This window comes from Felis catus, chromosome A3, assembly GCF_018350175.1.
Source record: "Felis catus isolate Fca126 chromosome A3, F.catus_Fca126_mat1.0, whole genome shotgun sequence".
NCBI classification, from domain to species: domain Eukaryota; kingdom Metazoa; phylum Chordata; class Mammalia; order Carnivora; family Felidae; genus Felis; species Felis catus.
Genome location: NC_058370.1, coordinates 45,277,337 through 45,303,017, shown reverse-complemented (window position 1 = coordinate 45,303,017; position 25,681 = coordinate 45,277,337). Strand labels below are relative to the sequence as shown.

The following is a 25,681-nucleotide window of genomic DNA, read 5'->3' as shown; positions in this document are numbered from 1 at the left end:
CACGAGGTCATGTTCCATGCTTTGGTAGCCCCTATCAATAAGAAGATTGTATTTCACTATCCATTTGAATTCTCCCTTCAAGGTTTGGCACATTTGCTCCCTTCAAGGTTTATCTCTGTGAGCCAGTTTCCTCCTTGTTCTCGCCTGAATGTCACCACTTACTAGTCATATTACCTCTTAAAACCTTCCATGTCCCCATCTGTTACATGGGGCTAACCAATACAACCTCACAGAGTAATCATGAGAAATTAATGAGTATTTCATGTTAAGGTCATAAACCAGGTGAGTAATTAGGGCTCAAAGAATTTTAGCTATTACTGTTACAAATCCACCATTAATTGGGGGTAGTAGTCTCTGGTTAAGACTTCAAGCCATCAACTCTTCCCAGGCCACACTTATTGCCAGTGTCAACAAGTGGGAATACCATACCTGACCAAGACCTCACACTCTCAGTCACTCACCTTAGACAGCAATGTGCACACAGACCCGCTGGGGATCTTATGAAAGTGCAGATTCTGATCTGGCAGGTCTGGGGAAGGGCCTGCACTTCCACCCTTCTAACCCAGCTCTCAGTTGGTGCCAATGCTGTAGGTTCACGGTCCACACTTTGAGTAACCAGCATCCCAAAAATACATACTAGGAATGTTCTCCACTGTAGCTGCCACAGTTGATACGCCTGTGAAGCTGGATCAGAAAATTGCTTTAGAAAAAGTTTCAAGTAGAGGTTGGGAACTTCTAATCAGAGCTGCCTCTCCACTGTTGGACGTTGATCTCAATGCCCCAAATGCTCATATATTTGCAAAATTAAATGAGGCCAGCAGTTATCATGAAGGTGCTTGCTGTTTTCCAATTAATATTATTTTAAAACTGACAAATGCCAAATTAAAGTTATCTTCTGGCTTCCACAAAATTGCTAAATCAATGACTAACAAAACCCTTGAAATTTCAGGTTGAACCATACAAAATTTTTGATATTAAACTTTTTATTTTTAGTTTCTATTTTTACTTATTATTTATTATGATTCAGGCTAAGAGTTGTCATTTCACTCAATAAATTCAGCCATTATTGCAGTGAGGAAACAACTTTCATACCAGGAGATGATGTTCCTCTTCTGTGTACATTTCAGTGGATGACATAACAGGTGAGAAATTGTACGTATTGCCTGAGAGCCACTCCAGTTGACGCGACAAACATACAAAGTATTTTTTTAATGTTTATTTATTTTTGAGAATGAGAGAGAGAGCACAAGCAGAGGAGGGGCATAGAGAGGTAGACAAACCATAGAAGGCTCCAGGTTCCAAGCTGTCAGCACAGAGCCCGACATGGGGCTCAAACTCACGAACCATGAGATCATGACCTGAGCCGTACTTGGACACTTAACAGACTGAGCCACCCAGGAGCCCCAAACATGCACAGTATTAAGAAAACTGTCTTGGAAGCAGCTTCCTACTTATTTAACTTTCTCAATTAAACACTCAGGGTTTTTTAAGTGGTGCCATAGACAATAGTACACAAACGATGTGGCCATGCTCCAATAAAACTTTACAAAAATAAGCTCATGGCCAGATTTGGCCACCTGACTCCCTGGTTTGTTGACCCCTGAGTTAGCCTCTTAAGTTATAATGGTAGAAATTGTGAAATACCACAGTGGCAATAATTCTGGAATCTCAGTATAACCTTAGAAGGTATAAGATCACAGTTGCTGCAACAAACAAGTCAAGGTAGCTATAATAATATTTATTTAATTTTTTTTAGTTCTCTTGGAGCTGACTGAAGAAATTTTGAAAATGCAAAGGAGAAAATCATGATTTTCTCTGTGGCTAATATAGCAAAAAATTTTCTGATACAAGTCTGAAATATTTTTTTTTAATGTTTATTTTTGAGAGACACAGAGAGAGAGAGCAAGTAGGGCAGGGACAGGGGGAGGGAGGACAGAGGATCTGAAGAGGGCTCCATGCTGATAGCAGAGAGCCTGATGTGGGCCTCAGACTCACAAACTGTGAGATCATGATCTGAGCCAAAGTCGAACACTCAACTGACTGAGCCCCCCAGGTGCCCCCAAATATGAAATTTCAATTAGGTAAATGTTTCACTAAAATGATTTAAAACTATAATTGGTGTTTGGTGAATTATCAAGATAATTCGTGCGGAAACCATCAAGAAGATATCAAGGATAACAATACTGCTCAAAAGAAGCAATAAGGGTCTTTTATTAAAGAGAGGAGTGAGAAAAGAGCGTATTCCTTTATGTTTGTAACACATGTGGTGAGATCTAACATGACTCAGTTTGGATTTGGACACACAGAGCCTGCACTTTGGTTCATTGCCTTGTGTCCCTGACAGTTCATTTTTATGTACACTGTACCTGTCAGTTTCTGCCCATCTCCTAATAATAACCTCTTTGTAGCTGCATTCTGGAATGATCAAGGTTCATTTTACATAGGAAAGTGGGACACATTTCAGTAGGAAAGAATGACAATCAATTGGTGTGACAAGCTTTTTTTTTTAATGCTTATTTATTTTTGAGAAACACAGAAAGCGAAGGGGAGGGGCAGAGAGAGAAAGGGCAGAGGATCCAAAGCAGGCTCTGCGCTGACAGCAGAGAGCCCAATACAGGGCTCAAACTGATGCTTAACCAACTGAGCCACTCAAACGCCCCTGGTGTGACAAGCTTTACAAAAAATTTTCAATGTTTATTTTTGAGAGAGACACAGAGAGAGAGAGAGAGAGAGAGAGCATGATGGGGAAGGGCAGAGAGAGAGAGACACACACACAGAATCTGAAGCAGGCTTCAGGCTCTGAGCTGTCAGCACAGAGCCCGATGTGGGGTTCCAACCCATGAACTGCAAGACCATGAGCCAAGCCGAAGTCAGACGCTCAACTAACTGAGCCACCCAGGCACCTGGTGTGACAAGCTTTTAAATGGCAATATTAGACATGTGGGTTTCAGCTAAGATCCACACCCCTTTCTGTTCTTTGAGCTTGGAGGAAATTTTACCCTAATTTTTTTTCCTCCTGTAAAAAGAGCCTTCTCTGAAACCCTTCCATGCATTAACACCTCCTCTGCTTCCTATCAGATTCAGCAGACAATAGCCTATTGGCTCAGTCTGTCCATCCTGTCACCATCAGGTGTGACACCTGACTGTAGCGTTTGAGAAGGGGCATTGCATCAAGGCCCTGGTCCTGGACAACAGAGATGAAGCAGATGTTGCATTCGAATAAAAGGGCCTTTATTTTGATGAGTGGAATAGGAGAATAACGCATTCAGGTGGAAGTTTCTGCCATTCTTGTTTCCCGCTGTGTGATGCTTTTTCTACTGCCTCAAACCGAGTGGCAGGAACAGTGAACACCTGGGTTCTGATGAAGGGAGGCAGCACTGTAAACTGGGAGTGCAAACCATGGGGACCAGCTTCTAATAGATGTTGGGGACACTGCACAGCGTGAATCTGACATGCTGGAATTATTGGCTCCCAATAATCACACCTTTGAATGTGCTCTGACTGGCAGTAAATTTCCTATAGGTTTCATTTCAATACAGTAAGCATCCTAAGATCGCTTTGTCTCAGTAGTACAGGCTCACGCAATGAGCTAAAGAAAAGCATCATCAGTATTGATGCTTTGTGTAGAAATGCCACCAGGAAATCCACACAGTATAGAAATCTTCAAATAAGACAAACATGAGTACGTTTACCCCTCAACCCATCTGCTCACCATATATACTGCCAAAGGGATCATCACGTCTTGAACATTTCACTTTCCAGATGCAACAGACCAAGCCCACAATAAAAATATGTGTTAGACAAATGATGACAGTTAAGGGATGAAGGGGTGTGTGTTTCGGTTGGTGAAAATATGTTAACTGACTTCAAGTCATATGCTCAAATACGTTCTATGATTTTGAGAAGCATATCGGTCCACAGTGATGACCAAAAAAAAAAAAAAAGGTTGTGGATAGTAAATTTGTAAGCCAAGTTGTTTCTCTCACTGGCAGTGAGAAGTCAGTTTTCTTCGCCACAGAGGTCCCTCAGAGGTGTCTTGCTGGTGACACCTCTCACTGGTCTCTGTCACTTTCCGGGATTGAATCTGGCATGTGGTACTTTCCCCGCTGCAGCTCCTCATAAGGAGTGTCCAAAGAAACAGGATTCATTTTTCCTGCAGAAAATCCTCTTGACTGGGAAATCGCCTTGGTGACATCAAAACATGTAGCTGGTTGTTTGCACAAGACAAGATGTTGATGAATCGGTTGGAAATTATTTATGTTTCCTTAGCAACCTCAGTAGGAAGCAGGAGTTCTGTAGTTCTCCTGGTGAAAAAAAGATTTCCCTGTTTGTGGAAATCACTGGGCAGGTAGGCGCTGTCTTCTCATCCTTTCTTCCTGTGGACTCCACATACTTGACCTCACTTGGCTGACCAAGGTGCCAGGTCAGCAGAGGCATCTCCAGGACCTTGAACAATCCCTTAGAGGATGGCCTTCCTACTCTGGGTGTTTGGGAATAGTTCTTTCCCCCAGAGCCACTGGATGGGGATAATTGTGGGCCTGGGACCGGATTTCACTTCTGAACTTTCCTCTGTGGTGCTGATGCACGTGCCTGTTAGAGATGGTGGCCATATTGCAATCCAGGAGTAATGAGTATACCAGGCTTTCCCTATGAGTATTGGTCACTTAATGCTACAGACTGGTAATAAATAAACAATGTTTCTTTCAATATATAAGATCTATATAACTCGAAAATTCATTTAGAGGCTTTCTCAGCCAAGTGGGATTTTCAGGCAATTACCTTCAAGTTATATTGCCAAAGTATTAATCAAATATTTCCATAATTTAGGATTAGAATCCTAAGTGTCTTTAGACTTCTGTGTTGTGCTCCATGATTTGGTACCACTTTGGTAATCAGAGGGGATGAAGACCCTTGCATGTTCTTTAGTCCACTCTCTCACATTGGTATGCTTTGCCACCTGGCGGGCTGGGGGGGGTGGGGCAAGGTTCTCTCTACAAGTCAGTTTCGCCTTGATCTTCTCCCAACCTCACAAATCATGCCTTTAACCACCAAACCTTACAGGCCTCTCTAGTTTAACCTGGCCCTGGGATAAGCTAACTGGGTGACACCACGCACTGTATGTATATATGTCATTATAAATGACCCCACGCGCTAGGGTCTATTTGCCAGAAACTTTCTCCACAAGACCAAAATGTCCCTTCCGTGAGAAGACAGCAAGTTTTGATCAAAGCCTGCCTTCCACAGACCAGTGGATTCATAACACCCTCAACACCAGAGAACATGCTCTGAGAAATAGGTTTTCTCCTGCCTAAACTGAGGACACCTGCTCCCTTTGGGGTTCTTGCTGCCTTTCAGTTCACAGTCTCGGGAACCCTCCTCAGATGTCTCACTGTACCTTGCAGAGCCCCACTCTCTCTGGTTCACAGATGAGGAGACAGAGGCCTGCAGCAAGCCAAGGGATCAGTAGAGCCAAGGAGCTTGCCTGAGGTGCATTCTAGACCCTTTCTCTTTAGCAAGACTTTTGGTGGGTGAAGAATACCATGATGTGCTTTGTTCACTAGGACTCTGGAGAGTTTCTGCTTCGTTTTGTTCGAAGACATTGTGGAGGCTGTGGAACGAAGTCCAGGGGACGGGGACAGAGGGGCAGCTGGTGGAAAGAGATGGCAGGTCCACTCGGGTGCCTGCAGCAGAGCAATGGGGGCCAATGGGAAACAGTGCGCCCTTGTGGTCAGCAGCATCTAGCACAGATGGGCTGGGCAACATCCACCTGGAGACTGGCATTGCCCTGCCCAATCTTGTGCGCCCTGGTCTCTGCCCGGGGGGGCCCCCACATACACCCACGTGCCCTGGAGCAGCTGGAGTCCTGCAGGGCTCCAGGCTTCAGTTCTGCTCTGCTCCCTGACTGCTCATCGTGGGCAATTGTGGGGCCTCTGGCTTCACTGCTGGCACTCACAAGTTACACTGGAGTGCTGTGTGACTGGGGGACTCCTCCCCTGGGCCCTGGTTCTGGCTGAGGGCGGAGCACGTGCTTCCACAGCGCAGGCCTTTGAGAAGACAGGGCTCCCGTCAGACCCGGACTTCTCCAGGCCTCCAGGAAAACGTGAGTCAAGAGGACATGATCAACTCTGGAGAAAGGGGCAAAGCTGCCGGCTCGCTTTGGAACCAGGCAGCACAGAGCAGCATTTGACTTTTATTATATCACCCTCGTGTAGGAGGAGAAAAAGGGTGCAAAAATTAAGTCCCTTCCTTTACTTAGCCCCCTCTTTTAGCTCCTCCCTCTTTGGTCCTGTCCTGTTCCCTAACCCACCAACCCCTCCCAGCAACAATCCCTTGCGGCAGTGGGCGTGGCTGTGCCAGTGGGTTCCAGGGAAGGTTGTCCAAGCTTGGAGTGACCTCAGAGACACAGGATGTTCTCAGCATCCTTTGCATATTTATAAAGAAGGTGAGCTCGTCTCCACTTGGTATTCTAAAACGGGAGCCCTTGTGAACTTATTATTCAGGGAGGGGTGAAAAAGAGAGAGATGGAGAGAGAATCTGATTTCCTTTCTGTGGAATATCTTGTTGACCCATAGAACGTAACTTTGAAATAAATAGACAAAACTTGTCTAATTCTTGGACACCATTCCGTTACTTCAGTGGGGTCAAATTTGTATGCAATTTCACTGAACATCTCACACAAATGAAATTCGGGTCTCTAAGTTTAGAAAAGGTATTATTTGGTCATTGGGAATACATTTCCACCGGCTATGAAAGAGCACATTTGCAAACAACCAAATTTTCTTTACCCTCATGAAAGTGGATCTTAGAAATTATGCTTTACGATTATGGACATGAAAAGCAGTGGGCCAAACACAGACGACAAGATGTCATTCCTGCAGCCAGGCCTCGACTAGTCACGTGTGGCCAACCATCAGGTTTTCCAGGAAACTTTTTATGGGCATAGAACATACCCTGACCCATCACTCAGTCTTTTCACGTATGGCGTAATTCGGGGAGGACATTTAAAACTTCTCATGTTAATGTTGCTCAGAGGAGACAGCCAACAGCCTGCAAATTGGAGTTTTTCTTTGTTTTATCCAGTTTCCAGGTTGTTACAACTACTGTTTTGTCCCTGTGCTTATACATTCTCCAAACTGATAAAGTACATAGGCATCACCAATAAAAGGCAAATGCGATCTGTCCAGGGAGCAACTTACCTGTAGTGGCTTCTCCTTCATTGCCATTCTGGGTCTGTTGCAAGACCTTCACAAATGGAGGAATATTCAATGTTCCTGACAGCTCAGTCTTTCTAACCCCTCTACCACACAAAACTGCAGGCTCAGAGTCTGAACAAACCGATCTCTCTCAGTTGTTCCTTCCAAGTTTCTCATGGACTGTCCTTCCCCCCACCCCCATCCCACCTACATCCTTCAGACATGCAGCCCTTTACTGGGCAGATGTCTAAAATCTCTTTGATGGACAAACATTTGATTTAGAGGGCCTTAGGAAAAAAGTAGCAAAACATACCACAAAAGGAAATGCACACTTGTGATGTTTAGCACAGCTCTGCAATGGACTGTTTCAGAGAGGGAAACAACTCGAAATATTAACTGGTGGGCGTCAGAATTGTTCTTCAACGAGCTAAGTGACACATAACGGAAAACACTGTAATGACCTGTTATTAACGCTAATACCCTAAACAGATGGTGTTCCATTTTTCCCCCAAAAGCGGATTGCTCACCTGATTGAAAAATCATTTTTGAACCCTTACCCCAAACTGCATTAACTTCTGTTGTAGCCACGAGTGTTCTGGTTTGTTTCACTTACTGGGGAAATCTGACCATGAAACCACTACCCACCTTATTTATTTGAGAAATTACTGTTACACTGAGCCCCAAATGGTCAGGAAATGCAGGGTCTGTTAAGTTAAAGTGTGTCTCATACCCCCTTGATCAAAAGGATAGATTCTTGTGGGCACTTAATGTAGATTTCTCTGGAAGAGTCTCCCAGGCCTTCATTCTAACCCCATCTTCCACTACCTTTCCCAAGACCCCTAACAAGCCTTTGGCTCCAGTTCACCAGTTTTTGAGGCTACACCCTTGAACTGCTAGAAGAGCAGGACCCAGAGGTTCAGGCTCAGCTGAAAAAACCCATGATCCTAGTGAAGGTGGCAGCATTTTTTTCCTTTAATAGAAAACAGACATTTAAGAAATCATTTTAAATCCTTAGTGAAGCCACGTGATGCAGAAATAAATCCATCTGACTTTGACTTTGAAAATATTTTTATTTGAATAGTAAATAGTTATACAGTTGAAACAGTTCTATTGAAGCTTTCTATAAATAGCTAACAATTAAGAAAATAATGTATGTAGAAAAGAGATTGCATTTAAAAGTAAGAGCTGTTGGTTGTACAGGGGCCTCACGGGCCCTCCAAGCAGAATAAAATGGTAGGTTGTCTGTAATTCGCTCAGATAGGTATAAAAGTTAAAACTTTTAACAGATCCCTTTAGAAAAAGGCTCTCTTCTAAAATGCACAGTGAAATGTCAAGAGTGGCAAGGGAGGGGGAAAAGCGTACCAAAAAAAAAAAAAAAAAAAGATCTGCAATCAAATAATAGCATAATCTTCATAATTAATATAAATAAATAAAGAATAAATAACAATTACTCATAAATCAACATATACATTTAGAGAGAACTTATATAGTCCTACCTCAACAAAGATGATAAAACCAAAGAGTCTTATGTGAAGTATTGAGGCAGTTTCTACAGCATTTTCTGAAAATTCCCTTCCCTCCCCCAAAACAATCCCAGACAACAGTTCAAGGCATTTGTGGCTATACTAAAGAAAACTCTTTTTTAAGCAATTTGATTTGTTCACATACAAAAAGGTAAAGCCAGACTCCAGCAGTTCACAAGCCATAATAAAGCTAATCGTGTGGGAAGTTCAATTTACAGCCTGTGAAATATAAAGGCATTTATTCCTCAAGATTCACCCAAAACAACCCGTACGCTACATACATAGAGAGCAGAGATTGGTAGGCGAGAGCAAACCGCATTTCTAGACCATGAACACAGCGAATACTAGCAAGAAAAACAGCTCTCCCCTCCAAGGGGAAGCTTCCAACCACGAGACAAACGCTTACAGCTTTTCTCTCTTGTACAGAAAGAGATTGGCTCCTGTTGCGCCAAGGAGGGGAAGGGGACACAACGCAAGGGGGGGGGGGGTTCCGAAAGGAGTCACAACGAGAGGATTGGGGTTACCGTCACGCCACACCGAGAGAAGCGGAGACAACACTTTCACCGGGGGTGGGCGCCCCCGGAGCGGACGCGGGTTCAGGGCGCGCAGGGCGCGCTCTCCTCGTGGGTCTCCAAGAGAAGGCACAGTTCAGGGGGGCCGCGATGGAGGGCGCGCTCTAGCAGGCCGGACGCACGGGCACCTGCAGGAGGATCACCTGTCGGTTCTCGGACGGGTGGCACTTGTTGATGTGCCGCGTGAGACCAGGCGAGCTGTAGAAGGTGGCCGGGCAGTACTTGCAGGGGAACACCTGGGCGGCGTGCAGCAGGCGCAGGTGGCGCTCCTGGGCGCCCTTGCTGGGGAACGTCTCCCCGCACACTGGGCACAGGTGGCACTCGGAGGACGCACTCAGGCCCAGCACTCCGGCCGCCTCGCCGTCGCCGGCCGCCTCCTGGGGCGCCTTCTCGTCGGGCCCAGGGTACAAGGCCAGTAGGTCCTCGGCCGGAGGCGCGGGCGGCGCGCCCTTGGCCTGCAACGCCTGGTGGTGCGCCAGCAGGTGCTTGCGCAGATAGGCCTGGCGGCGGAACTTCTTGGCGCAGTGGTGGCACTCGTAGAGCCCGTCCTCGGAGCCCGACTCGGACACGCCGCCGGGGCTCGGCGTGTCGCGGTCGCTGCCGCCGCCTGTCGCCTCCCGCGCCTCAGCCCTGGCAGCGGTTTCAGGCTCGGACGCGCGGGCGGCGGCGGGCGCAGGCCGCGGTTTGTGCCAGCGGCGGTGCGAGGCCAGGTTGGCGGGGCAGCTGAACACCTTGGCGCACTCGGGGCAGCGGTACTCCACGCGCACGATGCGCGAGCACTTGTGCTGCGCCAGCGCGAACGGGTCGGCGTACTCCTCCTTGCAAAGCTGGCAGATGAACTCGCCTAACGGCCGCGCCGCGCCCCCCGCCCGGCCCCGCGGCGCCTCCACCGGGCCCTCTTTGATCTTGAGCCCCAGCACAGGCGACGTGGTCACCTCGTCCTCGAAGTGCAGCTTACGGATGGCTTTGGGCTTCTTGGCGCCCGGGGCCTTGGCTACCTTGGCGGGCGGCTCGGCGGCGGCGGGGGGCGCAGGGCGCTTGCCCGGGGGCCGCAGGGAGGCGGCGGGGGGCAGCGGGGGGCCGGGCCCTGGGCCGCGGGCCGCCTCAGCGCCCGCGGAGAACGCCGTGCCCATCTTGAGCTCTGCGGGAGCGAAGAGCAGTGGGTCGCCGCCGCAGGTGCCGCCGCCGCCGCCGGTGCCATTCGCACCGCCGCCGCCGCCTCCGAGCAGAGCGGCGGGCGTAGGGAAGGATTCGGCCGAGACCGGCGACCCGAGGTTGAAACTGCGCTCGAAGTACTTGTGCTTCTCGTGCTCCCGGCTCACGGGCCGCGTGGGGCTGTAGAGCGGCGCCGGGTGCGCGGCCTCCGGGTTGCCGAAGTGCGCGGCCCGCGGGCCCGGCGGGGGCGGCGGCGGGCCCGGCGCGCAGGCGAGCGCGGCAGCGAGCGCCGCATGGGCGCGCTCGGCGGGCGGCAGCAAGGGTCCCGGCCCCGGGCTCTGCGCTGGGGGCGACGCGCGGGCGCCCCCGCAGCCAGGAGAGAGCAGCAGCGCGCGGTCGCCGTCCTCGCCGCCGCGGACCCGGTAGGACACGGGCGTGGACTTCTTGCTGCGCTTCACCAGGAAGCCGCGGGGCATGTTGGCGCAGCGCGAGGGCAAGGCACTGGCTCGGTCCCACCTCCGCGCTCGGCCCGGGCGGCCCTCAGTGCCCCCGGCCCATGGCCCGGGAGCGGCGGCTACGGGACTCGCGTGGCGCCGGCGGCGGCTCGGCCCGGCTCTGCGCCCTGCACGCGCGTCCCTGTCCCCGGGCCCGGGAGCCGCTCCCTTTTAACGGGGGGAGGGGGCCATTGTTCTCGCCTCCCGCTTCCTCCGGAGCCAATCAGCGCGTCCGCACCTCCTCCGCCTGGTCGGGTGGGAGGGCTACGGGGCGGCAAAAAAGGGGCCGGGACTCGGGGGTCGCCCGTTAGGTGCGGCAGATGTACCTGAGGGCGCTGGGCCCCCGCGCGCGCCCCGCTGCCGCCCCGCCCGGCGCCGCCGCCCCGCCCGGCCCAGGCACACGCCCGGCCCCGCCTCCCTTCACGGTCTACTGCTCCTCTATGGGGAGGCGCACGTGCCTGGGCTTTGTGTCTCTCCTCCGGGGGGCGCGGAGCCGCCAAATGGGCCCGTCCATCAGCACGACAATGCACGCCCCCCTCCCGCGCGGGGATTACCCGCGGGTCGCGAGCAAAATAGCAACAAAGGAGAAGAATGGCCCCAAATATGTCAGGAGGGTTCAATCCGCGAGCCAGAGCGGAGGGGGAAGTTGTGCGCGCTGATTGGGTAGGGGCGGCGGTGGGCAGCAGCAGGCGCGGGGGAGATCTGAGTGTGGCTGCTGGGGCGGGAGAGGAGTCGGGGGAGGCGCAGGGACTCCTCCTGGTGTTTGGGAAATAATAAAAAAAAATGAAAATAGTGGCAAAGCCCGGGCGTCCGAGAGGCTCGGACGGGTGGGCCTTGGGACCCAGGACCCAAGCGAAAATGGGACCCTGGAGTTGCAAACTTAGGTAGAGGTTCTGGTCTTACGGCTGCAGCCGAGGGCGGCGTTTGTATCCAAGGCCTCCGTGCGTCCGCGTGCGTGCGACTGGAAGGTTTTATCTCGACTTTTAGAAACAGTTGGCACCGCACTTCTTTAATCGCCAGCAGACGCGTCCCTGGGGCAGAAGGGGGGCGGGGGGTCAAGTTGGGCTGGGTTCCAAAAGGTACTTGGATTTCTGAACTTTTTTTTTTTTTTTTTAAGTTCTCCGAGGCTCAAAGATTGGCATCCTTGGAGGAGCCCAGCCCAGGCCACTCTGAGCCGCTTCGAGGCGCAGGACTGGGTTGATTCGGAAGGAGTTGGCCTAAGGCCGAAACGCGCGGTCGGCCGCGTGCGCCCCACTGAAGTTGGTTTCCGCTCTCCTTGCGCCGCCTCATGCATTTTCATTCGGAGCGGGGCATTTTGTCTGCCGGCTGACATCAGATGCTAAATCAAGGGCTCCAATCAAGGCGCAGCGGAATAAAGGGGCCGCCTGTCTGGGCGCGGGGGCCCCCCCGGAGCCGTGCCCCCTTCACCTTTGTGAAGGAAATTAACCTCCCGCTATTGAGCGCCGGTCGCGGCCAATCTGGACGCAAAAGAGACGCGTGCTGCCGACCGGGGGGAGGTGGGGGCAATCTGTCCTCAGAGGCAGGCTGCAGCCTCGGAGAGGACAAGCTGCCTCCCCCCTTGCCACCAAGAAGAGACAACAGCGAAGATCCACACACTCACAACCCCCTGCCCACCACCCCCGCCGCCCTGTTTGGACCCAGACCGGGCCCTTTGCCTTCATCCTCTTCCCTGCCCAGCCCCGAGGAAACACAAAAGACATAATCTCCGGGGGACCGGGGCAGAACCTCAAGAGTGCGTAGTGGGCCTGATCACCCATCACTTAGGGAACAAATAGCAAAGCCACAGAAAATGTCATTATGTTGTGAGGAAAATGTCACTTTATTGAGAGAGAAGGACACGGACATTTTTCTGGAAAGCTCTGTGCACCTAGATAGATTATACTGAATTTTGCTTATGCTTAATGCCACTGAAGGTATTTGTGTTTGGATTTTCCCTCTGAAAATACCCTAGGAGGGAAATTAAGAACACCCTTTCCTTCCTTCCTTCCTTCCTTCCTTCCTTCCTCCCTTCCTTCCTTCCTTCCTTCCTTCCTTCCTTCCTTCCTTCCTTCCTTCCTCTCCCTTTCTTTTCTTTCTTTCCACGTGAGTAAGAAGTTGTAATGAGAACAATTGTTAGGCTTAGTTAATCAAAGGGTTAATCAAGTTGGTTAATCAAAAGGAACGATGTTTATGATTTTTTCTTTGCGATTTAACTCAGACTAAAAACAGAAAAATACATATCATGGGATATATTTTGAAAGCTCTCACCCTCGTTTTAAAATTGCTAACTGCGGTGAATGCTAGTCCTCAAAAAAGTTAGGAATTCTAAAATGAGTTTATCTGAAATTTATAAATACGTTTCAATCTAAAACTAACTGATGTTATTTCCTTGCTCTTTTGAGTGCTGATTAATACTGCTGATGAAATTAGAAGTAGGAGAGGGATTCCGGGACAGCTTTGGCCAATTTTATTTTCTAATCACGAATCCCATCTGGATTGTGGGATAACAGGGTGGGGTTCGGCCCACGGTCCGCAACTGACTGCGGGGTTATTTGGTCTTGCATGTGTAACACTGCTTTCATTCAACAGATAACAGGGAGAGTTAGTCACCTCGTGAGTCCTTTAAAAATAACAACACCCATAATTGTAAGGAGGGTGTGGGAGGGGGGACAAAAAAAAAAAAAAAAAACCAAACACAACAACAAAACAAGACCCCTGCCTGAATGCAGCGAATTCAAAGGGGTTCTGAATTAAGAGAATCTATTGAACACTACTGAGATTCAATGGCCCTTTTGCTTAATTTGTGGTTTTTAATCTTGCCAGCGAAAATGAAATCTGCTTTCAGACGAGTACGGTCAAAATAAATGGAAATTTGAAAAGTACTAGAATTAGAAACAAATTTCATAACTCGGCTAGAGAAGAATTAGGCTGAGCGCGCGCACGCACACACCAGCACCCTCCAAGTAGGTACAGTCTTGCACCTGGTCCTTAAGTTTCCGTTGTCTTCTGAGTGATCTCATTTCTCAAAATCTGCGCGCCTGCAGGGATGGGGACTTCGAGTCGAGACCATTTGTAGTCTTCTGGGAAGAGCAAAGCGCCACCACGCTACGCTCCGGCGGTCGGCCTTTACGCGCTGCGATTCCGAGTGGGCGCCGCGTGGAGTGGGGTCGGGGAAACACTGAGCACTGCTTTGCCTCCCTCCGGAGTTGCTTCACGGGCTTCGGCGAGCACAGGGATCCAAGGCAGGTCCCCGAGGCGTCCTTCCCAGGCCTCAGGCGGCTCCTCCCCTTCCTGTGGGGTCGGTCGTGGGCAACACTTTGGAAAAAATCGGCAGCCACCTCGCTTCTCTTCCTTGCAGACCCCGTTGTGGGTTCTTCCTTTGGCGGCGGAGCTGGAGGCCGCAGGCGCTCTAATGTTTCTATGTTTTTAATTTTTTAATATTTTTGTCCTCCCGTCCCAGGTAGCCGTCGGGGAGCACGCCGGGGTTCACTGTGAACCTCAGATCGTGTCTAGCTCCGGGGAGTTTCTTGAAAGTGCGAAGCTTGGAAATAGGTACCAAAGAGGGTATTTCGGCCTAGGAATTGCCCCGGGGGGTGTTGAAGAGTCCAGACAGCCCCTGAGCTCCTGAGAGGCGAAGACAGGAGGGTCCGCAATCTCACCGCGCGGCGCGTTTAGAGACACTCGGAGGGGGTTGACAAGGCCCCCTAACACCCCCATCCCCACTCAGCCGTGGACCCCTCTCCTGGACTCACCCCCTGGGTGACCCCACCTCCTGGAAGCCCCACCCCCAGGCCCTCCCAGTCCTAGAGCCGCTATCCCGCAGGAACCGCGCGTTACCGCAGCCGAGCCCGCCGTCAGGTCTCGCAGGGGCCCGCGCCCCTGCGCGCGGGGCGAGCGCGGGGCCCGAGCCGGGGAGAGGCTTTGTGTTTGCAGGAATGAGGGGTTGTTGTGTCAGTCCCAGGGGCACGCGAGAGACACGCGCAGCCAGCCCGCCCGCCGCCCCGCCCGGCCCGGTCCGGCCTCCAGGCACCTTCCGGGCCCCCGCCCGCGGGCCGTTGCCTTTGTTCGGCACATTAGCATAAAGCTGCCTTGGATCTCTCGTTTAAATAATTCCACACAAAAGGAGAGTGCATGAAAGAGAGCGAACAAGGGAGAATCCGCGAGGCTGCGCCTTCCGCAGGGCGCGGGGAGGGACCGCGCTCAAGTATTTCCCTCCCCTCGAGTTTCGAGTGCCCCCGGCAATCTGCTGCGCACCCATTATTCGACCGGGGGCCGACGGGGTGGCTGGCCGCCTCTTTTATCCTCCCGAGTGTGCCGTCGGGGCCACTGCACGCTCCGTGAAGTGCCCTCGGGGCTGTTTGTTTTTGCCTCGGGTGGGACCCTGGGAGGAGAGGGAGGCAGGAGGCTCCCCGGCCCCGCGACTCGAAGGGTGGTGTTGGCAAAAGCTGGCAAAGGCGAAGCCAGAAAATGTGGGAAAGCCATAAGTAGAGAATTCTGCCAGTTAGGACTGGCATGACACTGAAGGCACCGGTATCCCAATTGGACGTGGGGCGCACGAGGGAACTGCTTGCACCTGTGAAGCGGCGGCCCCGCTCCCCGTGCGCCGCGGTCTCCGAAGTGGCAGCGACACGACCCCAGCAAAAACTGACCGAAAAGGCTACCGGACTCCAATTCTCCTCCTCGGTGCCCGCCCGATTGGAGACCAAGAGGTGGCCAGGCCCCTGGGGGCCAGAAGGGGCGCACACTTCGCCTTGGCCTCAGTGCCCCCTTTCTTGTGGCTGCTTTGGGGTTTGGGTGTAAGTGTTCATTCCCTACGCCCACTATTCCTCCCCTCCCCGCCTCTCGTTCCCTGTGACCTCTGGCCTCCCTCTTCCTCTGTCCCACCCCCGTCTCTCCTGTCTCCCCTTTCCTCCCTCCCCTTGTCTCTTTCCCCATCCCTCCCTCCTGTCTCACCTCAGCTCTCGCCGCACCCCCCCAGGTCTCCCGCCTCCCCACTCTCAGTCTCAGACTCTCTTTCCCTTAGACTATCTCCTTCTTTCTCCTTTGCTCTCTCTCTGCGGCTCTTACCCGCCCCCCCCTTCTCTCTCTCTCTCTCTCTCTCTCTCTCTCTCTCTCTCCACCTCTCCCCTCCCGTCGTCCCGACCGTCCCTCTTCTCCCCGGCTCTCCTCTCCCCTTCTCTTTTCCCTCCCCTCTCCCCCCCCCCTTTCTTCCCCTCTGGCTCTTCCCCCTCCCCGCAGGCCAACGTGTGTTATTTTATTTGTCTAGAGAGAGCCTATTTGTTCAGTGATGTGTGGCCTCCTGGCCGCCAGCTTTAATGGGGAATGCGGAGGCTTGGTTTCTGTGAGCATTAGCATACAGCTGCCTGCTCGCTGCCCCGGCCCTGCCGCTCGCCCGCCGCATCCCAGCCTTATCATCACCTCTTCTCTCAACCAGAAAACAATCAACAGCTCCTCACACGCGGCCACTTTCGAGCCCCTCTCCCTGCTTCTTGGCTCACACTCCCTCACCCGGTGCAGCGCGCTCGCGTGCTCGCTCTCCCTCTCTCTCTCTCTCTCTCTCACACACACACACACAGACTCTCTTCTAAGGGTAAATATTGACTGGCTGGCTTTACATTTTCTCCTCCTTGCAGTGCTCCCTTCCCATCACCTCTTTTCTTTTTCTTTGGCCTTCCTGTGATATTTGCTTATAAGGAGCCATTTTCAGAAAGGGGGTGGGCACACTCGTTATAAACCCACATACAATCATTAGAGGCATCTGCGAAGCATGGTCATTGCATGTGATTTGCGGGAATAAAACTTGGGGAAATTCGGTGTTTTCTTGTCACTATTCTTTGTTCAAAACTATAGAATTTCAAGATGAGCCTTACAGCCCAAGACATCCCAACAAATGTTGTAATATGTTAAGGAATTCACGCATTCACCTGTCTCTACAGGATCTATGCTCTTGCAGACAGAAGTCCAAATATTGTTCTTTCTGAATCCCCCCCCCTTTTTTTTTGCCAGGCCTTACCATCGGTGAGGAGTAAATATCTTTATTCTCCCAAAGCCCTTAATACAGCCAGTTTCAATCAGTGACTCTTGGATACTTCCCTTGTCTTACTAAAGTTGTCCGTCGGTGGTAAAATGCTGAAGTCAGCCCATATATGCCGAAGTTCCTGCCTAGACTCAGGAAATTACTTTGTGAATACGGGACGATGGTGAGAATGACTTCATCATACATTTTGTAGACTAAAACCCATTCTGGACATTTGCAAAGGAAAACTTACTACCACATATATCCATCATTCAACATCAAGGTTGGCAGTTGTCATTTGGGGTCACATTTATGTGACTAGAAGCCTTTTAATTATAATACTGGGTCTCAAATTCTAACTGTTGATCCTTTGAGGTTTTTCTGTTCATCTCCATCCAAGGGTCCCAGGGCCTGTCACACAAACCCACTCCATTTGCTGATGAATTTGACCTAGGACCTCTCAGGGGAAGGAGGCCAGAAGGGGTGGCAAGCTGACCTATTTGCCAGCCCCTGAAATACGGTTCCCCATGTGTCGGTTTGCAGTTGTAAGAGTGAACTGGTAGGGATTGTTCTTCATTCCAGTCACATAGTTTCTAGCATATGGCTGAAGCTGGGCCTCCCTCTAAATGACCCCTGCATTTGTGTAAAACATACGTGTGAAGGAATTAGTGGAGTTTATTGCTTGCTTTTGCCTGCCTCAGAAAAATCAAGAATCTAGTGTTCTGGAACAGTTTTCTTTTTGAAAGATATCAGTTTGATAATGGGTACACAATTCTGTAATGCCAACCATGACTTCTCCTCCTGAGAGCTGTGTGACCTTGGTGAGGGTGTCAACTTGTGCTAAATGTTAACATAAATTTAAAAAAATGAAAAACTGGAAATGTGTCCATGAAAAACAATTTTAAAGCCTGTTGATCAAAAATTCAGTCATGAATTGTGTCACACTATCTATTAAAAGAGATCCAAATAAATGAAAACTATTGTTGTTCCTGCATCCATATGTTTTCTAGTAGGCATGAAATTTGCTGTATATATCTTATAGAGAGATTCGGACCCACATTACAGGTGACATGTACCAGAGGCCCTGGTGCAAAGCAACAGTGCTAAGGGGCAAAAGAAATGAACTAGACTGATTTCGCACTACTATTTTCTAATCTAAAACCTGCGTGTGAGCCTGTGTGTTGATCCTTGAATTTTTCTCACAATATTGAAATACAGAAATTTTGATAGCAGCTGCCTCATTTCAAAGTTCACATAAACTTGCCTGCGCGGTCAGTTCTTGTGATGTTGGATTATAGAGCTAATTTCTCATCGTCAGTTTTGCCTATTTTCCATTCTGGGCACATGCTTTTCTTTTTTATTGCCCAGGAGTATTACTGGGTAAACAGGTGAAAAACTAATGGCAGCAGGGCACTCCAGGAAATATATCAGAATCACACCCAACATAAAGACAAGTTTAATACAGTACATCCCATTTTATTGCTGAAATGGATTATTCTGCCCTGGAACATGCCTGGTGTTCAAAAACTTCCAGAATAGAGACCCATGGCCGTGCGCCACCTACTGGAACCATAGAAAACTACAGGCATAAGCTTGGTTGTAAAGCCAGGTTTCAGAGAGGTTTCCTATTTATACTCAGTACTTCCAGAAACTACATGTGTGACAAAGCGGAGGGTATGGCCATGCACTAAATGATGCCTGGCCATGCATACATGGGCAGGTGGTAGTGATTATACTGCAGGTAGTCAAGGATGCTCTTCTCCACCAGCCCCTTGTAGATAGTTTCCTGGAAAACTCTTTTGAGGTATTTCCTGGGCTTCTCCTTCAGGTTAATTTCTTCATCTTCTATCTGATGGGCTAACTGTTCTATGGAAGGAAGGTCTTCCTCCTGGAAAATAGAGGAAGTGGCCAGATATGGAAATTACTTGGACAATAAGAGGGCAGTTTCACTAAAATGAAAAAGAGTGATCACCTTCTCAAGGGTGCTTGTTCTTGTCCCCTAACTTTTCAAAAATTATTTTTAATTATGGCAAAATATACATAAGATTTACTGTTTCAACCATTTAAAAATTTTAAAATATTTATTTATATTTGAGAGAGACAGAGAGACAGAGGGTGAATGGGAGAGGGACAGAGAGAGAGGGAGACAGAATCTGAAGCAGGCTGCAGCCTCTGAGCTGTCAGCACAGAGCCTGACATGGGGCTCGAACTCACAAACTGTGAGATCATGACCTGAGCTGAAGTTGGCCGCTTAACCGACTGAACCACCCAGGCGTTCCTGTTTTAATGAGGACATCCACATTGTTGGGCAGCCATCCCCTATCCATGTTCAGGACTTTCTCATTCTCCCAAACTGAAACTCTGTATTCATTAAACACTAACTCCCCATTCTGCCTCCACCAGCCCCTGGCAGCCACCGTTCTACTTTCTATCTGTGACTCTACTCTGGGTACTTCATGTAAGTGGGATCAAACACTATTTGTCTTCTTGAGGCTGGCTTACTTGACTTGGAATAATGTCCTCAAGGTTCAGCAAGAATAGTAACTTTAAGTTCTTAATATTCAGATAAAAGTTATCTGCAGGTCATGCTTGTTTTAAAAGTAAGAAAGGAAGTGATTAAGCTTTTTCACATGAAAACTTCTAGATGGTTTACTTTATATGGTTACAGTCCTCTCTCAAGAAATAGGATTTTATAATATAAAAAGAGAGAGGGAGGCAAACCGTAAGAGACTCTTAAATACAGAGAACAAACTGGGGGTTGCTGGAGGGGTGGTGGGTGTGGGGATGGGCTAAACGGGTGATGGGCATTAAGGAGGGCACTTGTTGGGATGAGCACTGGGTGTTATATATGTATATATGTAAATTCAAATTTTATTGACATCTTTAAAGACAAGGCTTAGAGAGAATAAAGTTATTTAATGTTGATAATCACATGCCATGCATATCTAAAATATAGTAGGGAATTTTCCAACATTTTATTATAAAAATACTCAAACATAGAGGCAAGTTGGCTGAATTGTACATTTAGCACCAGCACACACACATGGCTAGATTCTACGGTTGAGGTTTACCCTATTTGCTCCATCACGTATCTGCCCATTGATAGGAATTTGTTCTACAATGCACTCCACCAAGGTTTGAGCTGTGTACATTCTGAATACCACAATAATTCCAAATGACCCTAACAGCAGGCTCACGGGGACTTTGGTGCTATATTTCCTTGAACTTCCAATAATTTTTATTTTCAACAGAAAAAAAGTAGGTGACTTGCAGATCATTAATTTATTAACAGAATTTTACAGATGGGAAAATAGGTTCAAACTATATGGAAGCATAACAGAATTATTTGGTTCTGTCAGTGAGACACTGACAGAAGTCCTGGAGATTACACACACATCACTTGGGAGAACAGTCAGTGAGGCTCACTGGACTTCGGATTTAAATCAGCTCAACGAAACAGTGACAGAAAAAGGCACCTGATGCCCAGGATGAAATATTAGAGGTGCTGCCAGCATGTCCCCAACATATCTTCCACAACACACACAAGGTGTGTTCTTTCTTCCTTAGTTTTTCAGGAGAATCATAGCAAACAAAAACAACTTTACAAAAATTGTAGAATGGTGTATGGTGCTGTTCTGACAGTGCAGTAAATACTGTAAAATCACAAAATGGAGCTTTTAAGTTTACCTAAGACAAATATTGCTCTAGACCGTAAACAGATTTTGTGCATTTGCCTCTCACAGTGTGTCCTCTCTGTATGACCATCTCCCTCCCATGTGACCATCTGCCCCTCAGTGTGACCGTCTTCCCCCATGTGACCATCTCCCTTCTCAGTGTGACCAGCTCCACCTCAGGGTAACCATCTTTCCCCATGTGACCATCTGTCCCTCAGTGTGATCAGCTCCCCTTCAGTGTGACCATCTATTGCCAATACTTGTTACTTCTTTTTTCTTTCTACTATAGCCACTCTAGTGGGTGTGAAGTAGTATCTCATTGTAGTTCTGCTATGCGTTTCCCTAATGATGAATGACATAAATCTTTCCATGTAAATGTTTTTTACTTCTGGATTATCAATTTTATTCCATTGATCTCTGGATCTATCCTTATGCAAGTACCATGCTGTCCTGGTTACTGCTGATCTGTAGTAAGTTCTCAAGCTGCAAAGTGTAAGTCATTCAACTATTTTTTATTCTCAAGATTGTTTTGGCTATTTAGAGTCTCTTGCATTTTCCTATGAATTTCTCCATTTCTGCAGAAGATGCCATTGGGATTTTGATAGGATTACATTAAATTTGTACATGGCTTTGGGGAGTGCTGCCATCTTAATTATATTCAGTCTCCAGTCCATGAACACAAATGGCTTTCCATTTATTTAGGTCTGCTTTAGCTTCTTTCAGAAATGTTTTGAGGTTTTCAGTATACAAATCTTACACCGCCCACTTAAATTTATTCCCAAGTATTTTATTCTTTTGGATGTTATTGTAAATGGAAAAGTTTTGTTTAAAACATTTTTTTTATTTTAATTTTTTAAAAATTTACATCCAAGCTAGTTAGCATATAGTGCAACAAAGATTTCAGGGGTAGATTCCTTAATGCCCCTTACCCATTTAGCCCATCTCCCCTCCCACAACCCCTCCAGTAACCCTCTGTTTGTTCTCCATATTTAAGAGTCTCTTATGTTTTGTTCCCCTCCCTATTTTTATATTACTTTTGCTTCCCTTTCCTTATGTTCATCTGTTCTGTGTCTTCAAGTCCTCATATGAGTGAAGTCATATGGTATTTGTCTTTCTCTGATTAATTCAACTTAGCATAATACCCTCTAGTTCCATCCATGTAGTTGTAAATGGCAAGATTTCATTCTTTTTGATTGCCGAGTAATACTCCATTGTGTATATATACATGACATCTTCTTTATCCATTCATCCATCGATGGACATTTGGGCTCTTTCCATACCTTGGCTATTGTTGATAGTGTTGCTATAAACATGGGGGTGCATGTGTCCCTTCGAAACAGCATACCTGTATCCTTTGGATAAATGCCTAGTAGTGCAATTGCTGGGTTGTAGGGTAGTTCTATTTTTCGTTTTTTGAGGAACCTCCATACTGTTTTCCAGAGTGGTTGTGCCAGCTTGCATTCCCACCAACAACGCAAAAGAGATCCTCTTTCTCCGCATCCTCACCAGCATCTGTTGTTGCCTGAGTTGTTAATGTTAGCCATTCTAACAGGTGTGAGGTGGTATCTCATTGTGGTTTTGATTTGTATTTCCCTGATGATGAGTGATGTTGAGCATTTTTTCATGTGTCTGTTGGCCATTTGGATGTCTTCTTTGGGGAAGTGTCTATTCATGTCTTTTGCCCATTTCTTCACTGGATTATTTGTTTTTTGGGTGTTGAGTTTGAGAAGTTCTTTAAAGATTTTGGATACTAACCCTTTATCTGATATGTCATTTGCAAATATCTTCTCCCATTCCATCAGTTGCCTTTTAGTTTTGCTGATTGTTTCCTTCACTATGCAGAAGCTTTTTATTTTGATGAGGTCCCAATAGTTCATTTTTGCTTTTTTCTCTTGCCTCTGGAGATGTGTTGAGTAAGAAGTTGCTGCGGCCAAGATCAAAGAGGTTTTTGCTTCCTTTCTCCTCGAGGATCTTGATGGCTCCCTATCTTACATTTAGGTCTTTCATCCATTTTGAGTTTATTTTTGTGCCTGGTGTAAGAAAGTGGTCCAGGTTCATTTTTCTGCATGTCGCTGTCCAGTTTTCCCAGGACCACTTGCTGAAGAGACTGTCTTTATTTCACTGGATATTCTTTCCTGCTTTGTCAAATATTAGTTGGCCATACATTTGTGGGTCCATTTCTGGGTTCTCTATTCTGTGCCATTGATCTGAGTGTCTGTTCTTGTGCCAGTACTATACTGTCTTGATTATAGCTTTGTAATACAGCGTGAAGTCTGGAATTGTGATGCCTCTTGCTTTGGTTTTCTTTTTCCAGATTGCTTTGGCTATTTGGGGTCTTTTCTGGTTCCATACAAATTTTACGATTGTTTGTTCTAGCTCTGTGAAGAATGCTGGTGTTATTTTGATAGGGATTGCATTGAATATGTAGATTGCTTTGGGTAGTATTGACATTTTAGCAATAGTTGTTCTTCCTATCCAGGAGCATGGAATATTTTTCCTTTTGTGTGTGTGTCTTCTTCAATTTCTTTCATAAGCTTTCTATAGTTTTCAGTGTATAGATTTTTCACCTCTTTGGTTAGATTTATTCCTAGGTATTTTATGGTTTTTGGCGCAATTGTATATGGGATCAATTCCTTGATTTCTCTTTCTGTCTCTTCCTTGTTGGTGTATAAGAATGTAACTGATTTCTGTGCATTGATTTTATATCCCGAAATTTTGTTGAATTCATGAATCAGTTCTAGCAGTTTTTTGGTGGAATCTTTAGGGTTTTCCATATAGAGTATCATGTCATCTGCAAAGAGTGAAAGTTGACCTCCTCCTGGCCGATTTGGATGCCTTTTATTTCTTTGTGTTGTCTGATTGCTGAGGCTAAGACTGCCAATACTATGTTGAATAACAGTGGTGAGAGTGGGCATCCCTGTCTTGTTCCTGACCTTAGGGGAAAAGCTCTCAGTTTTTCCCCATTGAGGATGATATTAGTGTTGGGTCTTTTGTATATGGCTTTTATGATCTTGAGGTATGATCCTTCTATTCCTACTTTCTCGAGGGTTTTTACCAAGAAAGGATGTTGTATTTTGTCAAATGCTTTCTCTGCATCTATTGAGAGGATCATAGGGTTCTTGTCCTTTCTTTTATTGATGTGATGAATCACATTGATTGTTTTGCAGATATTGAACCAGCCCTGCATCCCAGGTATAAATCCCACTTAGTCATGGTGAATAATTTTGTTAATATATTGTTGGATCCTTGTTAAGGATTTTTGCATCCATGTTCATCAGGGAAACTGGTCTATAGTTCTCCTTTTTTAGTGGGGTCTTTGTCTCGTTTTGGAACCAAGGTAATGCTGGCTTCATAGAAACAGTTTGGAAGTTTTCCTTCCATTTCTATTTTTTGGAACAGTTTTAAGAGAATAGGTGTTAACTCTTCCTTAAATGTTTGGTAGAATTCCCCTGGGAAGCCATCTGGTCCTGGACTCTTGTTTTTTGGTGAGATTTTTGAATACTAATTCGATTTCTTTACTGGTTATAGATCTGTTCAAATTTTCTATTTCTTCCTGTTTCAGTTTTGGTAGTGTATATGGTTCTAGGAATTTGTCCATTTCTTCCAGATTGCCCATTTTATTGGCATATAATTGCTCATAATATTCTCTTATTATTGTTTTTATTTCTGGTGTGTTGTTTGTGATCTCTCCTCTTTGATTCTTGATTTTATTTAGGTCCTTTCCTTTATCTTTTTGATCAAACTGGCTAGTGGTTTATCAATTTTTTTAATTCTTTCAAAAAACCAGCTTCCGGTTTCATTGATCTGTTCTACTGGTTTTTTTGGTTTTGATAGCATTTTCTGCTCTAATCTTTATTATTTCCTGTCTTCTGCTGGTTTTGGGTTTTATTTGCTGTTCTTTTTCCCGCTCTTTAAGGCGTAAGGTTAGGTTGTGTATTTGAGACCTTTCCTCCTTCTTTAGGGAGGCCTGGATTGCTATATATTTTCCTCTTATGACCACCTTTGCTGTGTCCCAGAGGTTTTGGGTTGTGGCCATTTTCATTGGCTTCCATATACTTTGTAGTTTCCTCTTTAACTGCTTGGTTAGCCCATTCATTCTTTAGTAGGATGTTTCTCAGTCTCCAAGTATTTGTTATCTTTCTAAATTTTTTCTTGTGGTTGATTTCGAGTTTCACAGCATTATGGTCTGAAAATATGCACGGTATGATCTCAATCTTTTTGTACTTGTTGAGGGCTGATTTGTGTTCCAGTATGTGGTCTATTCTGGAGAACGTTCCATGGAGAAGAGTGTATATTCTGCTGCTTTAGGATGAAATGTTCTGAATATATCTGTTAAGTCCATCTGGTCCAGTGTGTCATTCAAAGCCATTGTTTTCTTGTTGATTTTCTGATTAGCTGATCTGTCCATTGCTGTAAGTGGGGTACTGAAATCCTGTTGTTCAAGTCCCCTATTTCCTTACCTGGTTGTTCTATCCATTACTGAAAGTGAAATATTGAATTCCCCAGCTCTTATTTTAGAACCATCTCTTCCTTCAATTGTATCAACTTTTGCCATATACATATATATATATATATATATATATATATATATATATATAGGTTTTGTTGCTTGGTGCATATATATTTATAATTGTTACATTTTTGAAGAATAATCTTGACTATATAAAATTTCATTTTGGTCAGTGACTCTGGTTAAGCTAAACACAGTGTCAGTGGATTTCTAATCTGTTCCTCTTTACTTCCATGCAAGACTCGTGAAATCTTACAATGGGTTTGTTTTTAAAATAAGTGATACATAGATGTGAGATGACTTACAATAACAGTCATAAATAATAGTCTTTTATTCCTTTCTCTGCATTTGGAAGTAGAGGAAAACTGATATGCTGAGCTATAGGATATCATAGTCAATGGGACTGGACTGCTGTACTTTCCTATAGACAATATGGAAAGTAAAATGAAATGGGCTACTTAATCTCAATATTTGAGAAAAGGAATTACCATGATTCTTTAGTGAAGGCTATCCTCTTTATTTTCCTATTACCAGGCTCTCAAAT

The 25,681-nt window shown here is 47.0% G+C and overlaps 2 protein-coding genes across 6 annotated transcripts in view; both read right to left on the bottom strand.

Annotated features, from left to right (window-relative positions):
• Positions 1-8,243: 8,243 nt before the first annotated feature.
• On the bottom strand, positions 8,244-11,044 carry INSM1 (INSM transcriptional repressor 1). Its single transcript, XM_023251504.2, has one exon. The coding sequence runs from the start codon at positions 10,917-10,919 to the stop codon at positions 9,393-9,395; it is 1,527 nt and encodes a 508-aa protein (XP_023107272.1). The 5' UTR covers positions 10,920-11,044; the 3' UTR covers positions 8,244-9,392.
• Positions 11,045-18,413: 7,369 nt separating this feature from the next.
• The window catches only part of CFAP61 (cilia and flagella associated protein 61), a 285,236-nt gene continuing 277,968 nt past the window's right edge, over positions 18,414-25,681 (bottom strand). For all 5 annotated transcript variants that reach the window (XM_019826881.3, XM_019826883.3, XM_011280983.4 and 2 more), the window contains one exon: positions 18,414-18,841. In XM_019826881.3, coding sequence (XP_019682440.3) covers positions 18,641-18,841 — 201 coding nt within the window. In that variant the 3' untranslated portion in view covers positions 18,414-18,640. The remainder of the gene's footprint in view (positions 18,842-25,681) is intronic.